This window comes from Mytilus galloprovincialis, chromosome 10 (assembly GCF_965363235.1).
Source record: "Mytilus galloprovincialis chromosome 10, xbMytGall1.hap1.1, whole genome shotgun sequence".
Lineage (NCBI taxonomy): Eukaryota > Metazoa > Mollusca > Bivalvia > Mytilida > Mytilidae > Mytilus > Mytilus galloprovincialis.
In genome coordinates this window covers 35,674,669-35,697,650 of record NC_134847.1, presented here as the reverse complement: position 1 = coordinate 35,697,650, position 22,982 = coordinate 35,674,669, and the positions used below count along the sequence as shown (strand labels likewise).

The following is a 22,982-nucleotide window of genomic DNA, read 5'->3' as shown; positions in this document are numbered from 1 at the left end:
AGTATACTTTAAAAATAAGAAGTTGGGTACATGTATGAAGAATAGTAAGCCAACCATTAATTTCGTTAAAAAGAAGACCATAACATAGCATTTTTGATTCAACGCACTTAGCAAGGACGTTACAAGTCATTCAAATAAGTTGTCTTCGGAATATTTAAAATGAACCAATATCGAACGCATTCGGTGATAAACGTTTAGCTAGAAATATACTAAAAATCGTACATGCAATAACAATGCTACGTCATCTTTGGCTGTATGTTTTAACGTAAGACGCGTAAATTTGTAATACGAAAACTATTATGTGTTTACTTTAATTTTCTTTTGATAAAGCGTTATCATATTCATGATTAGTCATGGGTTATCTTTTCGGATTTTCCAACAAGATAAATTTAAGTTTGAATTCTGAATATTTATGTTATGTGTGAACTGGTTCGGCTGTCAATTCATCAAGTAACTTTGTTTAACATGTTTACGCAATCATATTTCTATTATTTACTTTTCCTGTCGTGTGTACGTGTTGTAGACGGGAATTGTGATCGCGATACTGGTCCGAGTGGAGTAACTGAATGTTTTCTAGATTCTTCGTATTATAAAGAGTATCAGTGGGGAACATGTATTACAAATGTATATATGCAAGAGAAGTCGGGAGGAAAATATCATTGCAGAGATAGCACAAGAACATATTGTTATTATCAATGCATCAACTTCATGACGTGGAGTCCGGACCAGTTTATGATGATTGCAAATGTGAAAATGGCCAGGAATATACAGAGTCTAATTTAACCTTACCCTCGCGATGTTACAGTCCTTCAGGAGCAGACTGTTCTTGGTATCGAGACTGTTTAGAGACAAAGTTTAAATGCAGCGGAACAGAAGACGACTATGGAATGGCGTTTGCTACAAAATTTTGTAATTTGTATTCACAAAGTTATCAAGATTTTTCACAGGACGGACAACAGTGGATAGATGCCGTCAGAAAATGTCTGCAAGTTTCCTTAGTGCAAACTCTCCGTCCTTACTTACCTTTCACATGTGAGGATGTGAAGCGATTAGCGTTTGATTCTCACACGCCATGTTATGTTAAACCAGTTCCAGAGTCTCCTTCAATTTCCGTTTGCAATTTAGATGCATCAGATTACTTCTCTGTATTTTGGACAATCCAATCCAGCTTAAAAACCTCGACCGATTCGTCACTTCGAACAATCATAAGCATGTTCGAAACTTTAAAACAATGCACTGTGTCTTTCCTTCCAAGTTTTAGTTTTGATAGACCCGTTCGCTTAGTTAAACTGAAGTTGAAATATTTATCTATTTTTGGTAGGCGCCGACGATCAAATTCGGATGATAAAATGAAAATTTTAAATGATTTTGTAGATTCCATGGCGTACACACTTCACTGGCAGGAAAACGAGGTTCTTTGGTTTTCTGACCCTGAAATTAACTCAAACATTTCTGCTTCAAGCGAAACGTATATCGATATCTTTCTAACTGACCGAAATGTTTATGATCTAGACGCAAAAAACACAACTGTACCATCCAATCTTAACACTACTATAAACGAGTTAAAGAAAATGACACAAACGGGCGATCTCAATGGCAACATAGGCGGTTTTTCTTTCAAGATTCTATCATCACAAAGATGCTTAGATGCAAGCTGTGACAGATTGTTATTCAATGTAACTGCAAATGATAACGGTATGTTATTGTAGCAACATGTTATGTTATAGTATAATCCCCATTCAGTATTACAATAAGCACATATAGCATGATTGACAAAACAACAAATAACACCTAATGCACAAAGGTAAAAAACTTACAGATTATCACATAGCCTCCAACAATGAACAAACCCATGTTGTATAGTATGCTATTAAAGACTAAGGTACGACACAAAATGACATAATTTATTCATACTACAACAATAATAGAAGCACCAGCCAAAGAAAACTGCTGTATTACAGGTCGCAGTCAGGGCAATACACCAAACCTCGGGGGGGGGGGGGGCACTTCAAACTTTTTTGGTAGGGGTGGGCAGCTGATACATCAAGTATCCCACCCTTTTCATATATTTTGTTTATCAAAAATATATACCTTGTCATATATTAATTGACCAAAATCAGACCTATAGATATATTTGGATATTTTGCATCTTTTAGTACATTAGTATATAAAAAAAATTGGAGGTCCCGCTCATGATCACGTTCTTGTTTAGAAGCAACGCAGTCGCAATAATCACACTTTGCTTTTCCAATAAATTCGTCACATCTTAAACACTTTTCTTTATTTGCCTTTTATATCTTTAATTATGAAGAAATTTCAATTTCAAAAGACAAAAGATATGTTTTGTCAGATAAATGTAGTAATACTCTAGAGAGTATCACTTTTACTGAGTTTAACATTAATTAAAAACTGATAAAAAGTTACATCAGCTGTCCCCTCTTGAAGGACGCTGACACTTTCATACAATAATACAATACAATAATAATTTATCAAATTCATATGGAATTCTTTAAATAATTGTTAGCGTGTTTCATGTATACAAACCTTTGAATGTTAATTAGGTGCAAATGTCAAAATGATCGGATTTATTGCATCTATAACTATTATCAGTGGAAATACAACATTGAATAAATAGAGTTTAATTGGTTTGACAAATAGCTGATGCATTTACAACTGTGGTTTAACCGCATCAAAAATAAATACGGACATTTGATTAGTTTCAGATAGTTATGATATAATCTAGCAAGGGAAAATATCAACCTATTGATATACTTAATCTGAATTTCTCACCCTTTTCGTATATCATGAAGCATGAAATAGTGACCTATTCCAGCGGCTCATCCCTACCACTCATTACATAGGAAATGAGCACAAAACACAACAACGAAGAAATCCACAAAACGTAAAATAGAAATCTATATCGTTTTGCAATTAAAATGTGACACCTTGTTTCATTTCATGTTATATTTAAATGAGTCGCACGTAAAAATATAAGGAGTTGTTGAAATGATTATTTTATGTTATCTCTCAAAAGCCCGCAACAGGTTGGGTGATAATAAATGATTTGTTACATATATGAAAAATGCGAGGTATTATCTTTTGCCCTTGACTTCATTTAAAGAGACACAGGGAAACTCGAGTAGACGACAACGTATACTTCACAAAAGAGATAACCGATTTATTTGATAACGAGAACAGATGAATACACAAATTGTAATAAATGTTGACTTTTGTCGTAAGGGACGACATCAAAAGATCGATGTAGGATAAAAAACTTAAATCAAATAGTTTGGGGGTGGGGGGGGGGGGTCAACATTGCTGCAAGTTTTGTTAATCTAAAATCTATTTTACATATATCCCTATTGGTCAATCAATTTTTCCCAAATTAAGTTAAGAAGGGGGGGGGGGTGTGGGGGTCAGTGAAAAAACTATGTGAATTAAGTTTTTTGTCCTTCATTGAATTTTTGATGTCGTCCCTAGATATGTTGATAACTGAGAGAGAAATTAAACTCGTGGATTTTAAGATATCCATGTTTTCTTTTACTTCTGAATTAATTTACGAGTCACAATAAACAGTAAAGAAATGTGTGTGTATAGATTTATAAATACTAACGACTGAAAAACTCGCCACTTGTAATCATTCTTGCTGATTTTTTCAACCATGATGATCTCTCGATATAATTGTTAGCAGCAAATACCATTTTTAAATCCGAAAAAAAACCTGCAGCATTCTTATTTTGAAGATATTCGAAAAAAGGTTAGCATTTGATAAATTTTATAAAGCTCATCTCAAACCGAAATTTCAAAATAATTCATACAGCTCTGTTTGAACGATTAAATTGTTCACATTGTGTGTGGTATGGGACAAATAAAAAAAAATACGTAACCTAGATTTATTTTCGCGTTTGATGACAGAATTCAGAGCCTGTCATTTGGCGGTATGTCTGTATTATACGTTTTTTGTTTGGTTTTTGGTCGTGTTTGAAATTTTTTACAATTTGACCCGAATTATCATTGATATTTTCCTATTTTTCAGATGTGCTTATTATCAAATTTTGAAATACATAAAACTACGAAACACTTACGATTATTCACCCCCAGTTATAGATTGCCGTAGCCCTTTTTGTTTTAAATAATTCAGATTTGTTTTGTGTGTAATGCTCTTCAACTTTGTATTACATTCATCGTTGAAGTCCGAACGCTTACCATCTATAGTTGCTTAAATTCACGTCATATTCACTATTTTGAAAAGTTTTCTCATACACATATTTTATATGAAAATACATATCAAAGGACTATCGGCTCGACTGATTCTTCAATGCATCCAGCGCTGTTGTATTAGTATGAATAAGACTCTAAACAAAATTACAAACGAAAAGAATTATTGATTTTTCTATATTCAAGGATATACATTCGATGTTTTTAAACAGTAGACAGTCATCATGATCATATAATTACTACATATCAGCTTAAAGCCTCATGTGATCAGTCGACCTTCCACGTTATTTATTTGCTACCTTTAATATACACCAAATTAACACGATCGAAGTGTTGAGCAATATATGATTTTTCTTTTTAACTTTAAAAATGAGAATAATTTGAGGGATTGCTAATAGGACATCTATCTACCAGAGTCTATAGACAAATGTGTAAATTACTAAAGGTAGATAAAGGAAGATGTGGTATGAGTGCCAATGAGTTAACACTCCAACCAAGTAAGAACTTATAAAAGTAAACCATAATAGGTCAAGGTACGACCTTCAACACGAAGCCTTGTCTCACACCGAACAACAAGCTATACTAGTGTAAAACTATTCAAACGGGAAAACCAACGGTCTAATCTATAAAAAAACGAGAAAGAAGAAAAACTTATGAACCACATAAACAGACGACAAATACTGAAAATCAGATCCCTGACTTAGGATAGGTGCATTTAGGTTTATTACAGAGCAAAAGTGTTTGCTAACAAGGAAATACCTGATAAGTAGAACAGTGTAGAGGTAAATTTGAATATGTCACTGCAACAAAATGTCAAAGTCATGTACAATACCGGACTTATTGATCACTGATTAAACGTTTACAAAGTACAAAAATGCGTACGTATTGTGCGCCGCTTCTGTCTGAATTAGTTCTATATTCATGGAGAGTTGTCTCATTGGCACTCATACCACATCTTTTATATCTATATAAATTAGCATTCACTATTATAGCGTTTATATATTTAAGGTTATTTTGAAGGCACGTGTATATACATAGGCGATAAAAACTTTGCAACCGTGATTCATATCGATATCATCACTGGTGACTGATACATATTATTGCCAATAATTTTGTTTTCTGCTTTTACAAAGCAAACGTGTTTTTCCCAGGAGGAAATACTTGATCATTAGAAGTAAATTTGCATATGTCATCGCAAAGAAATGTAATAATTATGTACAATACTTGTAGTTGTGTTGTCACACGGTCTCCGTTGGTCACCGATTGGATTGTTAAGTACAATTAGCTTCTATAAAAATTATAAAGAAGATACAAATGTTTCAGGTCATTAAAGATCTTCCTTTAGGGAAGCCACACTGAATCAAATAGGGAATAAAACTCCCGGCATTCCCGATTGTAAATTTTTATTTACAGTTGTTATAAAAAAAATCAATTATCAAATAGTTTCTATGTATGCTGGCGTCTGTTTTCATAGCAGTTCATTGGTTCTGTATTTCGTTGGTTTGATTGAATATGTTATATTTGTTTTTCGTTTATGTTTTATACATAAATTAGGCCGTAAGTATCTCGTTTGGATTATTTTACATTTGTCATTATGGGGCCTTTTATAGCTGACTATGCGGCATGTGGATTGCTCATTGTTGAAGGTTGTACGCTGACCTATAGTTGTTAATATCTGTGTCATTTGGACTCTTGTGGAGAGTTGTATCATACCACATCTTCTTTGTTATAGATATCAAAATGCGTACGTATGTCGCGCCGTTTCCGACTGAATAAATTTTGTACTGATATACATGTACATGAAGAGTATCATTCACTAGTATAGCATTTATATATTTAAAGTTATAAGAACGCACGTGTATATTTATAGGATACAGGCTTTATTATTAGGAATATGCTCCGTACATAAAAACTGTCCCTTAAGACTGAAGTCGACGCTTTATTAGGGTCATGGTCACCAACACTAATTAGTTGACAAACACGATGTATCTTATAAAATCAGCAAGGATACTCTTGGATCAAAAATGAAAACAAGGCAACAAAAAACAAAGTTGAAGAGCACGGAGTACACAATTCCGAGTGTATTTTTCTTAATTCACCACCACAATATTGGCTTAAGATACCAGACTAACCTTTAAATTTACCGATGGGGTTCTTTTTCTGATTAAACATTTGAACAAGTTTTGATTCGCATGAAGGATATGCATGAACAGCATCAGACGCCATTTCCGTAGACGTCTCCCTTCAGAGTTCATATGTTTTACCTGAATTTATAACTACTTGATATATTTATGAAATTTAAACTTTGGTAAAATAAAGTACCAGTGACATAGAACATAATATAATTATCCGTAGTTTAAACCTTTATTTTCAGGCGTTAAGGGAGATGGATCCATGTGTTTTACCAATTTGATGATCATGGTTGTTGGTATTGGGATCTTCTTTTCATTACAAGGAAGTTAATTACAATGGACCCTACAGTGAATAATAACAGCATAAAAGCGCACATTTATTTTGGTGAACATTTACTCTCAAGTTAAAAGGAAGTCACTTCTTGTACTTAATGCAGAAGAGTCAAACTTCTTAAATATTTAAAATATATATTTTAAACACATATTTTTAAGATTATAGATACTGTGTCCAGTCAGCAAAGATCTTCAAGGGACGGTGCAAGAGAATATGAAATTCTTCTTAGAATAAGACAAGTTATCCTCATGCTATGTATGAGGAGGGGCAAAAGGGGGTCTGTTAACATGTTAACAACACCTTGATATTTTGGCAAAAACAGTTAACAGAAAATGCAAAAATACTGATAACAGTTACGTTACATAAAAAGATTGCCCCCCCCCCCCCCATATATGGATTATGCCAATTAGAATGCATAGTGGTCCAAAATTCCATTTGAAAAAAACATGCCTAAGGAAGACTTTATACATGGTATTTTTATGAAACTAACAATTAAACAAATACAGGTTTACCGTTGTAACAATTGTTGATTGCCATAAAAGGCTGATTAATTAGTATTGAGAATAAAATTAAAAAAAATATGTCCAACAGAATATAATATATTAATATAACTATCTATAATATATGTATAAAGTATCTGCATTGAGTTGCATCTGAAATAGTAAAATACTGACATATTAAATCTTTTCCAGGTCAGTTATCTGTATTGAATGGCTGGAGAATACAAACCTAGTACAAATGTATATAGAGGAATGAAGAGGCCTCACATATAACTGACTGTCATTGGGTAATTTTAATATTAACAAAAAATTGAGAATGGAAATGGGGAATGTGTCAAAGAGACAATAACATGACCAAAGAGTAGAAAACAGCCAAAGACCACCAATGGATCTACAACACACTGAGAAAAAAACCACACACAGAGGCATGCTTGAGCTACCACCTAAACAAAATTATGTACTACTCCCCGGAAACATGTGGTCAAGGTGATAATGAATGTTATACTAGACTCCAAAATTAAAATGAACTAAAATTAAAAATCTTAAAAAATAACAAAGGCTAGAGACTCCTGACAGGCGCTAAAATGCGGTGGGGTAAACATGTTTTGCAAGATCTCAACATAATCCTAATACCTCTATAGCTAGCCATTGTAGAAAAACAAAAACAATAGGCACAGGAAATCTCAGTTTTAAAGAAGTCATAGTCCTACATTGTATGTCAGAATAGGCAAAATGATAGGAAATAAAACAAAATAAGCAAAATGACAACTATACATAAATTTACAAAGGACTACTAGCAGTTACTGACATGTTCCTCAGACATATGTGAACTTAACTAAATGTCATACACTATATGTTTTATCACTTTTTGACTTTTTATTAGCACATGAAATATATATTGTACCATGTTTTTTTAAGATTTTTTTTGTTGGTACCTTATAAATACTGGTAGGACATGAATTACCAATAAGAAAAATAATTTCTTTGGTTTTATTCCGATACAGATACATGAAGTCAGACTAAATGTTTTTGAACCTTGCATATCTACTTGAACTTGTTTCTTAGTTTAGCAAAATTACTTTATTCAGTAAAATTTCTAAACAAATGTATAGTTTTGTAGACATTGGCCTCATAAAAATTAGATATAGGAAGATGTGGTGTGAGTGCCAATGAGACATTATTTACTCTCCATCCAAATAACAATTTATAAAAGTAAAGCATTATAAAACTTGGTCAAATTATATTTCAGCAAAAGGCTTTGCCATCCAATACATTTCATCTTGGATGAAAAAGAACAACAGTCTGATGATGGTGACAGGTCAAATTTACCTAACAGGTAACTTTGTTTTGGTTTTTAAAAAAATAAATTTCTTCGTTTTTTTATTTATTATATTGAGTTGTGAGATTTATGATTACATTTTGTGTCTAGCTCTAATTTGAAACTCCATCATCCGAATTGATAATAAGATAATAATGAGATAATTTGCAAAATTACTAAAACAAAATTAGTGCAATTTATATAAACAGACTTGTGACTATCCTAAGACCATCGTAAGAAACCTCTCGTGTAGTCCTTGCTTCATGTACTTTGTGACCAACTTTAGAAAATGTCAAAATTTAGGACCACTTAATAAAACCCACTAAGGACTAGAATATACCGTAAAACCATCCTAAGACATGTCTTACTCCTGGGATATCTTTCTGAAACTTGCCCAAGAGACCCAAGGATAACATGACACCAGTTGATTGTGCAGATCTAGCATCATGTCTTATAGTATGACTTTTGAGACAATCGTATTTAGTGAAATTTGTCTAATTCTATGAATGTGTTGGAATGAAAAGTGACCATTTATAATAGATATTTTTCAGTATTTATTAGATACACGAGTTTCAATAGTGTATTATGTCATTGTATTTGAAGAAAACTGTTTTATATAAATTTAGTATTTTGATCATACATTTTATATTATTCACGAGAATGACCCTGATATATATTTAATATAACTAGATGATTGTTCCTTTAATAAAAATCCGTAAAATTCAGTCTTTTCCCCCTCATTATTTCATTTTATTGATTTTTAACGTATTCCTATATGAAATAAAGATCATCAACACACACAATTATACCTACATTTTCACTTGTACTTGTAAAAGACTTTGTATATTGAGTATACTTTAACGGTAGGTTTAAACTGGTTGTAAATTGATTAGCCCCTAATTAATTAATGTTTTTATAACACTTAAAATGCAACAAATTATTCAACCTATGCCAACATTTTTTCATACAATTTTATACCTAAATTTCAAAATGCTGGCATAGGTTGAATGAACCGTTATCAGTGACTGGGTCATATAATTCAGGTGTAATTTTGGTAGCAATGCAGTGTAGAGGTGTTTATGATATGATATCTAATATAACCTCCTTGCTATACCTTAAATGCCAACAAAAAATAGTTTTTTTTAATAAGAGAAAATGGCAGATTTTGGGGTTAAAAAGAGATAAAGAAATTTAAAACATTTTAAAATCTTTAAATAAAAAAAAATTGAAATGATTGTTTTTATTCTAACACATGTATAAGAAATTCGAAATATTAAAGAAATTTAAGTGAAATATTTTAAACTTTAATTTAAGTGGGCTGTATGGTGGGGTGCGTCTAAACACTGCTAAGGATTCCTTAGTCCTTTGTGCACTAAGGACTTATAACATGTCACTAAGGACTAGATGGGGTGTCATTAAATGTAATTTCTTTTCATATTATGGTAGATATTGATATCTAATACATAAATTTCAAATTTTATAGAAAAATAATCTTAGATAAACGAGATATTCAACATTATTTAGACACGTGCCTGTTTTTCTTTGATATGACGAAAATCAATGACACGTGTCAACTGATTACACGGGAATCCTGCTATATCTATTGTGTTTAATCGACAAGATTGGTAAAGTTGGATACTAATAAATGAATTGTTGTTGAAATTTTATTCATGGTTTTTTTTTCAGAATGAAGAAGTATTTTCTCAAGTGTATTTTGTAATTATTTCATATGAATTATAAATGTGTCACCAGAGCAATATGTCTAATGTCGGGTTTTTAAATTGACGTTCAAATTAATAAAAGACTGAAATATATAAAAATTTTGATAACAAAATAAAGTGTTCGAACAATAGAAAGGTATGGAGCTGAAACACTTTATTTTGTTTCTTGTGGTGCACTTTTCAAATTTTATTTTCATATATGAAGACTTTAAGCAATGTATTACTGGACAAAAAGAAATCAATAAGATAATAAATCTTTACTACATGCAACCACACTGAGTTCATATATGAACTGGTTTGACAGAGATTATCTTATGCGACCATTTTCAAATTTTTTAAAATATGAAGAAAAAGTTTGAGCAATATATTTCAGGGCACAAACGAACTCATTTGATAAAAAAATATTTACTACATGTAACCAAACTGAACTTACATGTAAACGGACGTATTTGGACAGAGTTTATATCTTTTGCCTTTGCTATGGTTCATTTCAAATTTATTATCATATGAAAAACACGTTCGAGCAATATATTTCTGGACAAAAACGAGTTCGCTATGATAATAAATGTTTACTACATGCAACATAGACAAGAAGATGTGGTATGATTGGACGATTTCGATTGGACAACTCTTCCCTAGAGACACAATGACATAGAAATTAATAACCATAAGACCCCGTACGGCCTTCAACAATGAGTAAAGCACATAGTCATTATTTCATAAATCATTTCAAACAATATCTGAAAGAGACAATTTGGTAAAAAAAAAGTCTTTGTAAACAGACGGCTTTTGTCTTGATATCTCTTAACAATTATACATAAAAAAAGAAGATGTGGTATGATTGCCAATGAGACAACTATTCACAAGAGACCAAATGACCACCATCGCAAATCACCGTGACACGACTCTTTTTAATAATTATTAAAGATAAAACGACTAATCAACACGCTAATTGGTAAAGAATGAAATCGTCGGTCGTGGATAAATAATCCCATGTAACGGCGCGTCCTGATAATTCTATTCAACTCTTTATGGTGTGTTCTCATTTTACCTTAACTGGAAATTCCAGGTAAAAAGTTAAAAAAAATACTAAGGCCAGATGGGAATTAAATTAAGGCGAAATGTGAATTTAGATAAAAATATTAAATAAACAAATTAAACCTCTGCGTTTTTATTGCAATTTAAACAACATGCAATTAGGGAATTGTTTCTCTTGATTTATTATTTTTAATTAAAGTGACCATTTTTATGATTTCAAAAGTTGTGAAATCAGGAAAAATCTAAAATAAAACAGTTTTAAGTAGGAAAAGTTGCTTCTCTTGAAATATTGTTTGTTTCATATTTAATAAAAGTTGAAACTTTTTTTAATTTTATGCAGTTAGAAAAATCTAAATAATCTAATTATCCTCAGAATTATCCTTTTACATTATGCAACACACAAAAAAAGTTTAATAGAACGTTTTCCAACAGACTTTTATAACAGAAACTTTAATAATAATAAAAAAAAATGAATTAAAAAAAAAACTGTGCTTATTGTATATTAAATTTGTAAGGATTCCGTTGAACCTGGTGTCTCGCCTACTTTTGATGTTAATCGCAGCCTCAACAAAAATGAGAAAAAAAATAATAAAGATATTTCTCTCTATACTAACTTTTGATTGTCCAAGTTTTGTAAAAAAAAAGCAGCATAGTTTATGAATCTAATAAATGTTTTAAACACTTTAACTGCAGACATGTAATGTATCTAGAAGAAAAGCTAAGTCCATTCATAAGTACATGTAAAATACGGAAATAAAGAACAAAATTTTAACTTAATTTCTTTCTAGATACTAGCTTTTGATAATAAACAAGCTTCTGTCCAAGTTTGGTACAAATCCAGGATAGTATAAAAAAGTTATAAAACTTTTAAAAACTTTAATACTCTGAGCACAGACATTAAGCTTATCAGTGCAATAAATACAAATACATTTTTAATATGACAACATGGCATACTACATCAGAGAAGCGAATAAATATCAAGTATTGATCAATAACATTTTGGTCCTATGATTAAGTGCATTAATCAAGAGTTTACAAAAATTACGCAAATCTTTTATTTTCAGTGCTGAGGAGTTGCACTAATTTGAACGACAATTGACGTCTATAATAATAAGGTTTCATAAAATGCCTCCTTAAGTCTCTACAGCATTCACATTGTAAAACAAAATGGACTTCATCTTCAGTAATATTCAAAGTACAAAGAGTACACTTTCGATCTAACCTGAGACTACTATAACGTTGTTTTCACGTTACACTTTGTACGCGTATTTCCCTAAAACTCACCCGATTCAGACTAAGACCGGGGATAAATTCGCCTCAGGGTGTACTGGGGTACTTCAGGGTGTTGAAATACCCATATCTACGGACATGAAAAAAATATTAACAATTAACACTTAGATGAAATGTTCATTTGATAAAACCTTAAATAACTTCTCAAATATTGAATATATTTTAATAAAAACAAAGACTTTAAGATAAAACAATAAATTATCCATCGAATGCATACAAACGCTCACTAAAACATCTATGAAAGTTCCTGTTTTAATTATATAACAAATCAAATACGAGAATTTGAGTGCAAGCAGTGGACCGTGTATATTTGCGTGAAAAAAGAAGAAACTATTGTCGTTTTTGTAATAGAAATTCAGAGTTATAGATTAAGTTAAGTCATTGATCAGAGCTCTGGTCATTGATATAAGAAAATATATTTTAAAAATCGTTACTTGTATTCTGCATGTTCATTGGTTTACTATTGGCGTTCAACTTTCTGTGTTAACCAATGATAATATACCTGATAACGAGAAGACCGCCCACAGTTTGGATTTGATCAATCAGATTTGGAATTTAATCGAAGGAGTGTCTGTTTAAAGACAAATGAATTGAAATAGAAATTCCCTTTACAGGGAATCGCCTTTAAGTATGTTAAGGACCTTGGAGAAAGGAACGGATTTTATTTTTTAAATCACAAACCTAAATACACAAAAAGAAAAAGATGTCTATATTTCTGTACAATTTTCCTTTCATTTATTAAAAAGGTTAGCCATTTTTCTCCAAAAAGTACTTTCTAAATCATCATTTACAACGGACACATTTAAATATAAAAAAAAAATATAATTCGAAATGAATTATCACATGAGTACGTATGGTCTTGAATTTCAAAAGTCGGACTTGGTTATATCAAGGATTTATATATTAATCTAAACAAATCCGTGGTTATAGTCAACAGTTACAAAGTTTGATTTTAAACTATGTTTTGTTTTTTTGTAAAGCAAAATACGGATTTCCCAAGTACGGATATTGACTTCGTTATATATCAAATGTTTTAATTTTCATACAAAAAAGCAATTCTCTAGAATATTACACCAGTGCATGAATGAGAAAAAACAAAATATCAACTTTAAATATTCTTACAAATTTAATGATTTCCAGAGTATAGATATTCACTTCGATTAATCAATTGTTTTAATTTCAATACCAAAAAAAAAAAGATATTAAACAATTAAATATCAATCTGAAATATTCTTACAAATTTCAAGTATCTTTATTTAATACCGGAGGAATAATTTGGACTGTATATGTTTGGTTGCTGTCTCGTTAAAGGGACCAATAATGGTTTTCAAGGTGGGACGTGGTTAAATTTAATAGTAACAATGAGTATTTCGAAAATTAGGTTTTTCTATATAAAAAAAGCAATGAAAGAAAACTTAATGTCAACTGTACAAGTGGGAACAACACCGGGCTGCATTGGAGTCGGCGTTTTGCATTTGCGCCGATCTGCATTTCATTTGCGCCGAATTTTTTAACAATGATAAATCAAATAGAATTGTTGATCTTATAAAGCACACAGGTTGTAATGAATGATATAACAGTTCCACCCGGAGATAAAATAAAACAAAACATTTTGAAAGGATGACTATTTTTGAATACCTTGCTTATTTGAAGGTCCCTGTCAGTGTGATGATATGATAATTGGGGTATACCGTAGCTGTCAAATGCAAAAAAAAAGATGGCTTTTTGTTTCGGTGGGAACAACACCTGTCTGGCTGCATTGGAGTCGGCGTTTTGCATTTGCGACGGTTTTTTTTTTTCATTTGCGCCGAATTTTTTTACAGGTAAATTACAGGTGAATAGATATAAGTAGATTTGTTATGAGTGCCAATGAGAGAACTCTCTATCCAAGTCGTGTTATTTTTCATTTATCATTATATATACCTCTTTCATTAGCCACTTGTAAAAATGTTATGAATTGTGAATCATAACATGTATATTAACTGTTGTCCCCTGCTCACCACGGGGAGATGGAAGAAGGCCTACAAGATACATGCACCTCCAAACTTTTCACTTGACAGTACCCGTATAGTTCTTTAGCCTCTGTCTTTCGAACATCTTCCACATGGTAATGCTCGATCTGTGTTTGACAATATAATCCGTGGTGAATCTGGCTTTACACGATTTTATGGTAAATTAGTAAGATATGATGTTATGTTTTAGGACACTGACCTTCCGATACATGTGTATGTATGGCCCTCGATATGATTAAAGAATTGACTCCTCGGTTCGTTTCAGTGTGCACTATGTCCATCGTCTTACAACGAAGTTCCAGAACAATATGAATCAAAATTAAATTAAACATAAATGAACAACATTTATAACCAGGTTTACCAATGGTATAGTACAGTACATGTACAAGTATTAACTTACCTGTAAATCTAATTAGGAGTAAACATAAAATCGGCGCAAATGAAAAAATGAAATCGGCTCAAATGAAAGAATGAAAATTTTCAAAATCGGCGCAAATGTCATACGCCCATTGGAGTAATTGAAGAGAAATAGAGCAGTATGCATATATAGAAAAAAATCCAGCCGAAAAAAATAGTATTTTAAAAATAAATGACTGTAGTTGAAAAATATGAATTTGATGTAATATAGAATGTAAGATTTTATAAGATTCAAACCATACATTTGATTACGATTTCAAATATACTATTACAAATTTCATAATTACAAATGTACATATATAATTGAAACATTTAAAATTTATTTTGAGAATTTTTTGTCTGAATTGAGGGATTCTAGTTGAAATGGATTACATAATTCACTTGAACAGGCACATACATGTACATTTAATTAGCAATAGATAATTTTAATAAAGATGAAACTATTGATATAGAACATAAAACAGAAGGAAGAAAGAAAGACAAAGTAACGGTCTTCTTTTCTAAAATGTAAAGAATTCCAATACACGTATCATATTTATATAGGATTTTGAAGCTTGTGTTCTCGTGTTTTTACAAACCGGACTTGAAATAAATTATATATCTGAAATTAAGCTCTAGACCTGAAACGGCCTGTGTCATAATATTCTTATTGTACAATGTAATCTAATCAAACTATGCTGACGTCCAAGATTTTACACGATAAATCTGTATGGATTTTAAAGCCTATACATACACGTCATTCACGATCTTGCTATGCAGATTTCTTTTGACATGACTTTAAATGGTTACGAAACTACATTTAATATGTATATAAATAAGTATACGAAATTTAGATATAAAAAGGAGACAAATCAGACATCAATCCATCAGATCCGAATAGAAATTCAATTAGTAGGTCACCTTTCAACCTTCAACAATGAGCAAAATCCATAGCCTATAATAAGTTTTAAAAGGCTCTAACATGGCAAAAAAACATTGTTAATCTAACTGATATTTCTAATCTAAATAACTGAATGCTCAATTGTTATGATGGTGAAAATAAGTGGCATTACAGTTTATTATGTTTATGCTATGGACACAAAGATCACCCAGGAGTTTTCCAAATGCCTACTTTGGACAGTAAAAAGACAAATAGGAATAAAAAAATCTGCTTTAGTGTTGAATATGTAAAATTGAGAATAGAGATAAGGAATGTGTCAAAGAGACAATTAAGGAGAAGAAAACAGCCAAAGGACACCAATGCATCTTCATCACGGCAAAGAAAATCCAGCACCCTCAGTCAGGCTTTAGATGGACTCAAAATAGTGTGTACTAGTTCAGTGAAAATGGATGTCATACTAAACTTCAAAACATATAAACACTAAAATTGAAAATCAAACAAGGCTATATAACATGTATAAAAATAAGAAGATGAGTATAAAAAAGAAGATGTGGTATAATAGGTTACTGTACAGCCTTCAACAATGAGCAAAACCCATACTACATAATACCAATGTATAGTTGTATAAAGATAAAGGAAAAACAAACAACAACCACTGAATTACAGGCTGCTGATAGGGACAGACACATTCATGCATAGTGAAACAGCATGTGGTTGGGTTAAACATGTTCTTTAAGCAGTATCCCAACCCTCCCCCTAACCTAGGACAGTGGTGTAATAGTACAACATAAGAAAAACTATAAAAAATCAGTTAAAAAAGGCTGAACTCTTCAGATGGATACAAATAGAAATACTACATAGAGTGGATTTGGTCGGGTACTTGCATATCCCAACAACAAAGGTACATTTGAGTATTATTGCCAATGAGACAACTGTCAATCAAAGTTCAAATAAAGTGGATGTTATAAAATTATAGGCAACTGTTCAGCCTTGAACAATGAGTAAAACCCATATCATATTGTCTGCTATTAAAGGCCCAGACATACATTGTATGAACAATTCAATTGAGAAACTGACAGCTTAATTTTTTACAAAACAATTAGGGAGCTACCATTTGATTTTTATGGGGGGGCTAGGATGAAATTTGAAAAAAATAGGCAGGACAGTAGTTTTGAGTAAAAAAAAAAAGGCAGGATGAGACACTTGCAAAAAAAAAAAGTCAGGACGACGATTTAGGTAAAAAAAGTCAGAATAAACTAAAAAAAAAAAGGCAGGACCGAACAGAGTGAAAAATAAAAAGGCAGGACAGAGATTACAGCTAAAAAAAAAAGCAGGACAAAATTTTTCATCCTAGCCCCCCCCCATAAAAATCAAATGGTAGCTCCCTTGTCGAAAATTAAAAATTACATACATGAACCAACAACAACCACTGAACTAAAGGCATAAGACTGTGCAAGGGTTAAATATATACTATTAATTTTAAAGCCTGCCTATCATGGCTTTATTTGTAAATACCCAGCTTTCTATCTAAGGCCAACTGCTGAAATTGTTATATAACACAAACAGTAAAAGGCTATCAGGAACTATATATATGATACTGAAAATACATGTGAAAACACTTGACCAAACAAACAACTGACTCTTCAGAAAATACACAATTAAGGAGTGCATGAGATGAACCCTGGTTTTTGGTAGGGTTTGTGTTGCTTACTTTAGTTTTTGTTGTTGTGTGGTGTCCTTCTTCTAGACTATAAATACTAGGAAAAAGAAATAACCTAGTAAACTGAATTAGTAAGTCTATCAAGCCTCTAGTCCTTGTAGTAGTTTTTTAAAAGACTTAGTTAAGTTAAGTTAAAATTACAATGAATAATACAGTAGAAAGTAGGTCAACAAATACTATCTCATATGATGTGGCTATACATGTAAGTAGATTTATGTTAAATCGAAGGACATGTAAATAAAACAATCAAATATTCCTGTTCTTTTGTTAAAACCATTCGCAGCCTAAAAAATCTGGTGAAATTATGTTGATTGATGTGCAACTCAGTATATTATATAAGGCATACGACTACAATTCACTCATATGCACAGTACATAAAATCATGAGTTACTTAATCCTGCAAAAATCCATAGAAGAATATTGCAATACTGCTTTGCTCTACAAAATAAAAACAAATTCATTATATATTAAATACTGAATCACCTGTGTAAAAAATTGTCTATAATAATAGTCTGAGGTCTTACTCAATCAAATAAGACCTTGTACAGCTGTTGTATACATGTACTTGCAGTGTTTTATTCATATAAACAATTTAATACCAGGGTAACAAAGAAATACAATATTAAAGGCTTCAAATCAAAGAGGACTGACAGAAGACCAAATAAGGTACACAAGCTCCATACAAATTTAAAAAAGAATGTTAAGAGGAGGACAGCATCACAGAAAAAAATAAAATAGCCTTTCAAGACATCCTGATTATTTGGACTAGCCTACTCCTATATTTTTTTGCATATTAAAGCAAAAAAAAAATTAAACAGTCTTTCAAAGTGTCAAAATTATTTGACTATTGTACTGCATGTTGGGAACAACCCTCCAAATGAGGGCAAGGGGTCATTTTACTGTTGAAGAAAAGAAAATTAAGATTTTTAACCTAAAAGGGTAATTCGAAAAAAATCATTATTTTTGAAACAGCTTTTTCTGAAAGAGGGGTCTCATTATTTTTAATAATAATAACAGGAGATATAAATCCAAGCTTATTATAAAACTCTTGGACATGTTTTGAACTTAATACAATTAGGAGATAACTGTATTGTATTTTAAGCTCCGACAGCGTCAATTGGGGATTTGATGGTCGCAAATTCAGTTTACTGGCGACGCTTTAGCTGGTGACGTTATCCAATCAAAATGGACATTAACAAATGATGTTGCATTATAAAACCAGATAGAGGTATATATATTAGTTCTTTCAATTCCAATGGGAAACATTTTTTCAACATGTGACATAATTTTGTACTAAAAAGTTGATTTTACAACAAAAACAAAATAAATCACTTGAAATGTATTGTTTTACTCAGAAAAGGGATAGTCATGCAATTGAGGGGTTGTTCCGGAAGCAATGTCTTTTTAATACAATAATATGGGGACGAAGTCCCCAATAACAGTAGAAAATTCAATAAAAAAAAAATTCGGGAAAATTTCCCGAATTTTTCATTGTATACTAATGAACTCAAAATCGTTCAATGGTCATTAAGTTCAGTGGCGGATCCAGAAATTTTCATAAGTGGGGGCCCACTGAGTGGCCTAAGAGGGGGCCCGCTCCAGTCACGCTTCAGCGATTCCCTATATAAGCAACCAATTGTTTTTCCCAAAAGGGGGGGGGGGCTGCCCCCCCCTCTAAATCCGCCTCTGAAGTTGAAATACACAACCCATCTGAACTTACAAAGAAAGGATATGTTTTCATTTAAATACCTATACATCTGTAAATGTACACTGTCTCCCTCTTCCTTATGATAATTCTTAATAGCCTGATTTGGTACTCACACTAGTTTTATTAAAATTTGTACATTAGGAAGACAAGGGTAATTATAGTTCTAATCTCGAATTTATATAACGTGATGTATCATGATAGCCAATGCTACAACTATCTACCAGAGTCAAAATGATGTGAGTTGAAGAAATACAGTCTTCGACAATGAGCAAAATAAAAACTGTTTAGTTAGTTATAAAAGGTTTGAAACCGTATAATATTATCATGACTTCTGTATCTTTAAAGAATACAGGAATCATAAATCATAATAACATGATAAAGTAAAACGTATTGCACGATCTTTCTTATATTTACCAATTTGTATATATGTAGCGATAGGAGCAACAGTAGGAACCATAGCTGGTACAGTCACAAAATATATAAAATAACAGTCAACATTCAATATATATATATTTTAGATCCATTAACATATGGAGTCGTGGCAGTGGCAGCTGGTGTTACTGCAACTGTAGCCGCACCTTTGGTACTAAGTGCTGCAGGGTTCGGAGCAGCAGGAGTGGCGGCTGGTACTGTGGCTGCATGGATACAGGTAACATTTCTAAAGCAGTAAACAAATATATTGCAATTTGTTTGGATAAAAGAACATTTTTTAGCTAGACCATCGTTTCTTCTGCAAAAATGTCATTCCACAGTAAAAAAATATTAAATGAAGTATTGGGTATTCAAATTACGTTTATTGATTACCAACGTTTTACATAAATAAGAATACGATATACAACAACAAAGAAAATCTTCTTAATATGTTTCAATATAATTGAGAGTGTACACAGAGAATTTGTCCAAGAAACAATAACTCGACCAAAGAGCAGATTACAGACCAAGGCACCCATGGGGTCTTCAATATTGCGAGATTTTTTTTTATACATAATATCGCAAAGCCATTAAGGGGGACTTTAATATAGCAAAAACAATTTAGGTATTCTATATACATATACATGTACTATTGATCAAGAAAAAAAAATGACATTTCAATGAAAACAACAACATACTATTTAAGGACACCCTAATCTATAATTTTATTTTGTACTTGTTTTTTCCAATTCTTTCAGACCCCGATAACTGCAGCTGGTGGATGGTTTGCTGTATGCCAGAGTGCTGGTGTTTTAGGAATGGCTGCCTCGACAAAAGTGGCGATAGGAGCAACAGTAGGAACTGTAGCTGGAGCAGTCACAAAATATATAAAATAACAGTCAACATTCAATAGTGAATTTCGAAAAATGTGCTAAATATTTTTGAAACATTATTATAATTGAAACTTTGTGAATATGTTATGAGATTATTAGTCAACTTAATTTATATCCTACGCATTTTGAATAAAAAATCTTATTCAGATGTCGGTGTTTTATAATAGTGACATAATATTAGAGCATCTGATCTGTATTTTTTCTAAATTAATGGATTGCTCTCCAGTTATCAACCTCGGTTGTTAAGTGGTGGCATGTTCGCCTTGAGTCAGGAGGTCGTTTGTTCGAACAAATGCCGGGTGAAATCAATGAATTAATATCGGTAACCGTATGCGATGGTCATCCGCAAAGCATGTGGCAGCAATACTCTTAATTCTTAAAGAAGTATGAGTATTGCTAAATAATTGATGTCTTCCCTTGTGTCAGAATTAGCATGTTGAAATCAGACTCAAAATGTCGCTCCAGTATGAGCTGAAGGGTTTATTTCTAATCATTTATCATGAAAATGTTCTTGTTCTGAATATATATTTTAATTAACCCCTCGTTTTTATCTTTTCTGAAAAAGGGGACATAATCCAATTTGAAAAATGTTGTATAGTTCTTGTAATTTGCTTGATATGTATATTATGCATAGCTTAGACACTTTAGTTTCAAAAACTAATTGAATCACATGTTTTTTTTCATGGACATGATAAAACATCATACTAAACAAGAATAAGACTTGAGACTGAAAATGAAGGAAAACTGTCATTTTATAATGTTAACATTTTTAGAATGTCAGAACCATATAGATTTGAAACGTTCAAAAGCCTTTTCTCAAGCTTTTGTTATTGCACGTAGCTTTTTCTAAATGTTTTCAGTCGCGAGAGCTTTGGCTTGCAACTACTTGGTTTTCTTTCGCGCAAATGGTTTACATATTACCAGCATACTACTTGTGTAAAAAAAAACAGTTATACCGGTAACCAGGTTGTTAAGGTGGTATAATAAAACAGATCCATGGATTCGTTTTATTGTGTAATATAAGAAATGACCCTGCAATTCAAATACAAATAATCAGTACAAAGAAAGATAACTGTACTCATTCTAGGTGACAATACCTGAAATACAATACTCAAATATTTCCTACTGGACAACTATTGATTAATATGAGGTTGTAACAACGAATTTTACGATTACCATATTTGAAGCCTCACCTACGTTAATACCTTGTTTATCTGACGTAAAATACTTTGTATTTTGCTTTAGGTTGAAAAGATACCATAGCAAGACAAGTAAATCAGTCTTCTCGAGATTTAACTTATCGTGTTGAGCGCATTCCGTTTTCTTGTCTTGCTGTCCGTCCGTTGCCCGTCCGTTGCCTCTCTCTAAGGCTAAATATTGGGTTTAAGGTAGATAACTTAAAAGTTTGTTGGCTCACCATACTGGTTATTTGTTTATTTAATGTAAACAGTAAATGAGTTGTGATTGTCAATGAGAAAACTATCCCTCAGAGACAAAATGGACGGTATATATTTAAAACAGGGGGGAAATAACATGATCACTAATTCAAACAGTTGACATACAAACAACAAGTTAAATATACACATACAAGCGAAAACGCAATAACTGAGAAATATTATTAAGTACAACAATGTCATGCAATATTATTCAACTTAAGTACATAACGGTGTAGGTATGTATGCAAGAATGCAAATGATAAACAAATTCCTGCCGAATGTATTATTAGTTACATAGTATGCTAGGGATCTAATACGATATATATGGGGTCAGTAAATTCCATATGGGGTGAGAGCAAAGCTTGAATCCCCATATTGAATTTACTGACCCCATATCTACCGTATTACGTCACTAGCACACTATGTACCGAATTTATCTGTACGTGTGAATTTTAGACAAGCGATCTATAAAAATGAGCAAGTTTTCAATACTGTTAGTATTAACTGAGACTACTATAATATGTGTTATAGTAGTCTCAGGTATTAAGAAACTACTTCCTTGATCCTACAAAAACAGATACCAACAATAACAACTTGTTATTTTAAATGTGTTTTATGAATTTATTTCCATCTTAATCACCAATTTCTTCGTCTGTTGAAACCTTTAAGATTTTTTCTCAGTACCGTTTTGTTTTTATAAAGGGACGTAACACCACTACTAACCGTGTATGAAAGAAGCCCTGCCACCCCGCCCTTACCTAATATGGAATATAAAGAGACGTAACACCACTACTAACCGTGTATGAAATAAGCCCCGCCTCCCTACTAACCTTATATGAAATATACACGGTCTCCACGCGGACGCTTTTAAATAATCATATTCCTAGAAATGTATAGGAGGTAAGATAAAATGAAATACACCACAAGTACTGGGGCACATTCTACTGCAACTCC

General features: G+C 32.0%; 1 protein-coding gene across 1 annotated transcript; it reads left to right on the top strand.

The window, feature by feature from the left end:
- Positions 1 to 470: 470 nt before the first annotated feature.
- On the top strand, positions 471 to 6,743 carry LOC143049112 (uncharacterized). Its single transcript, XM_076222879.1, has 2 exons — positions 471 to 1,695; positions 6,593 to 6,743. The coding sequence occupies exons 1-2, from the start codon at positions 696 to 698 to the stop codon at positions 6,679 to 6,681; spliced, it is 1,089 nt and encodes a 362-aa protein (XP_076078994.1). The 5' UTR covers positions 471 to 695; the 3' UTR covers positions 6,682 to 6,743.
- Positions 6,744 to 22,982: the final 16,239 nt, after the last annotated feature.

Bases quoted from the DNA above. Each gene is read 5' to 3' on its own strand.
- LOC143049112 (XM_076222879.1), top strand. From the start codon at position 696: ATGCATCAACTTCATGACGTGGAGTCCGGACCAGTTTATGATGATTGC. The intron at 1,696-6,592 runs GTATGTTATTGT...CTTTATTTTCAG, and splicing joins TGTAACTGCAAATGATAACG to GCGTTAAGGGAGATGGATCC.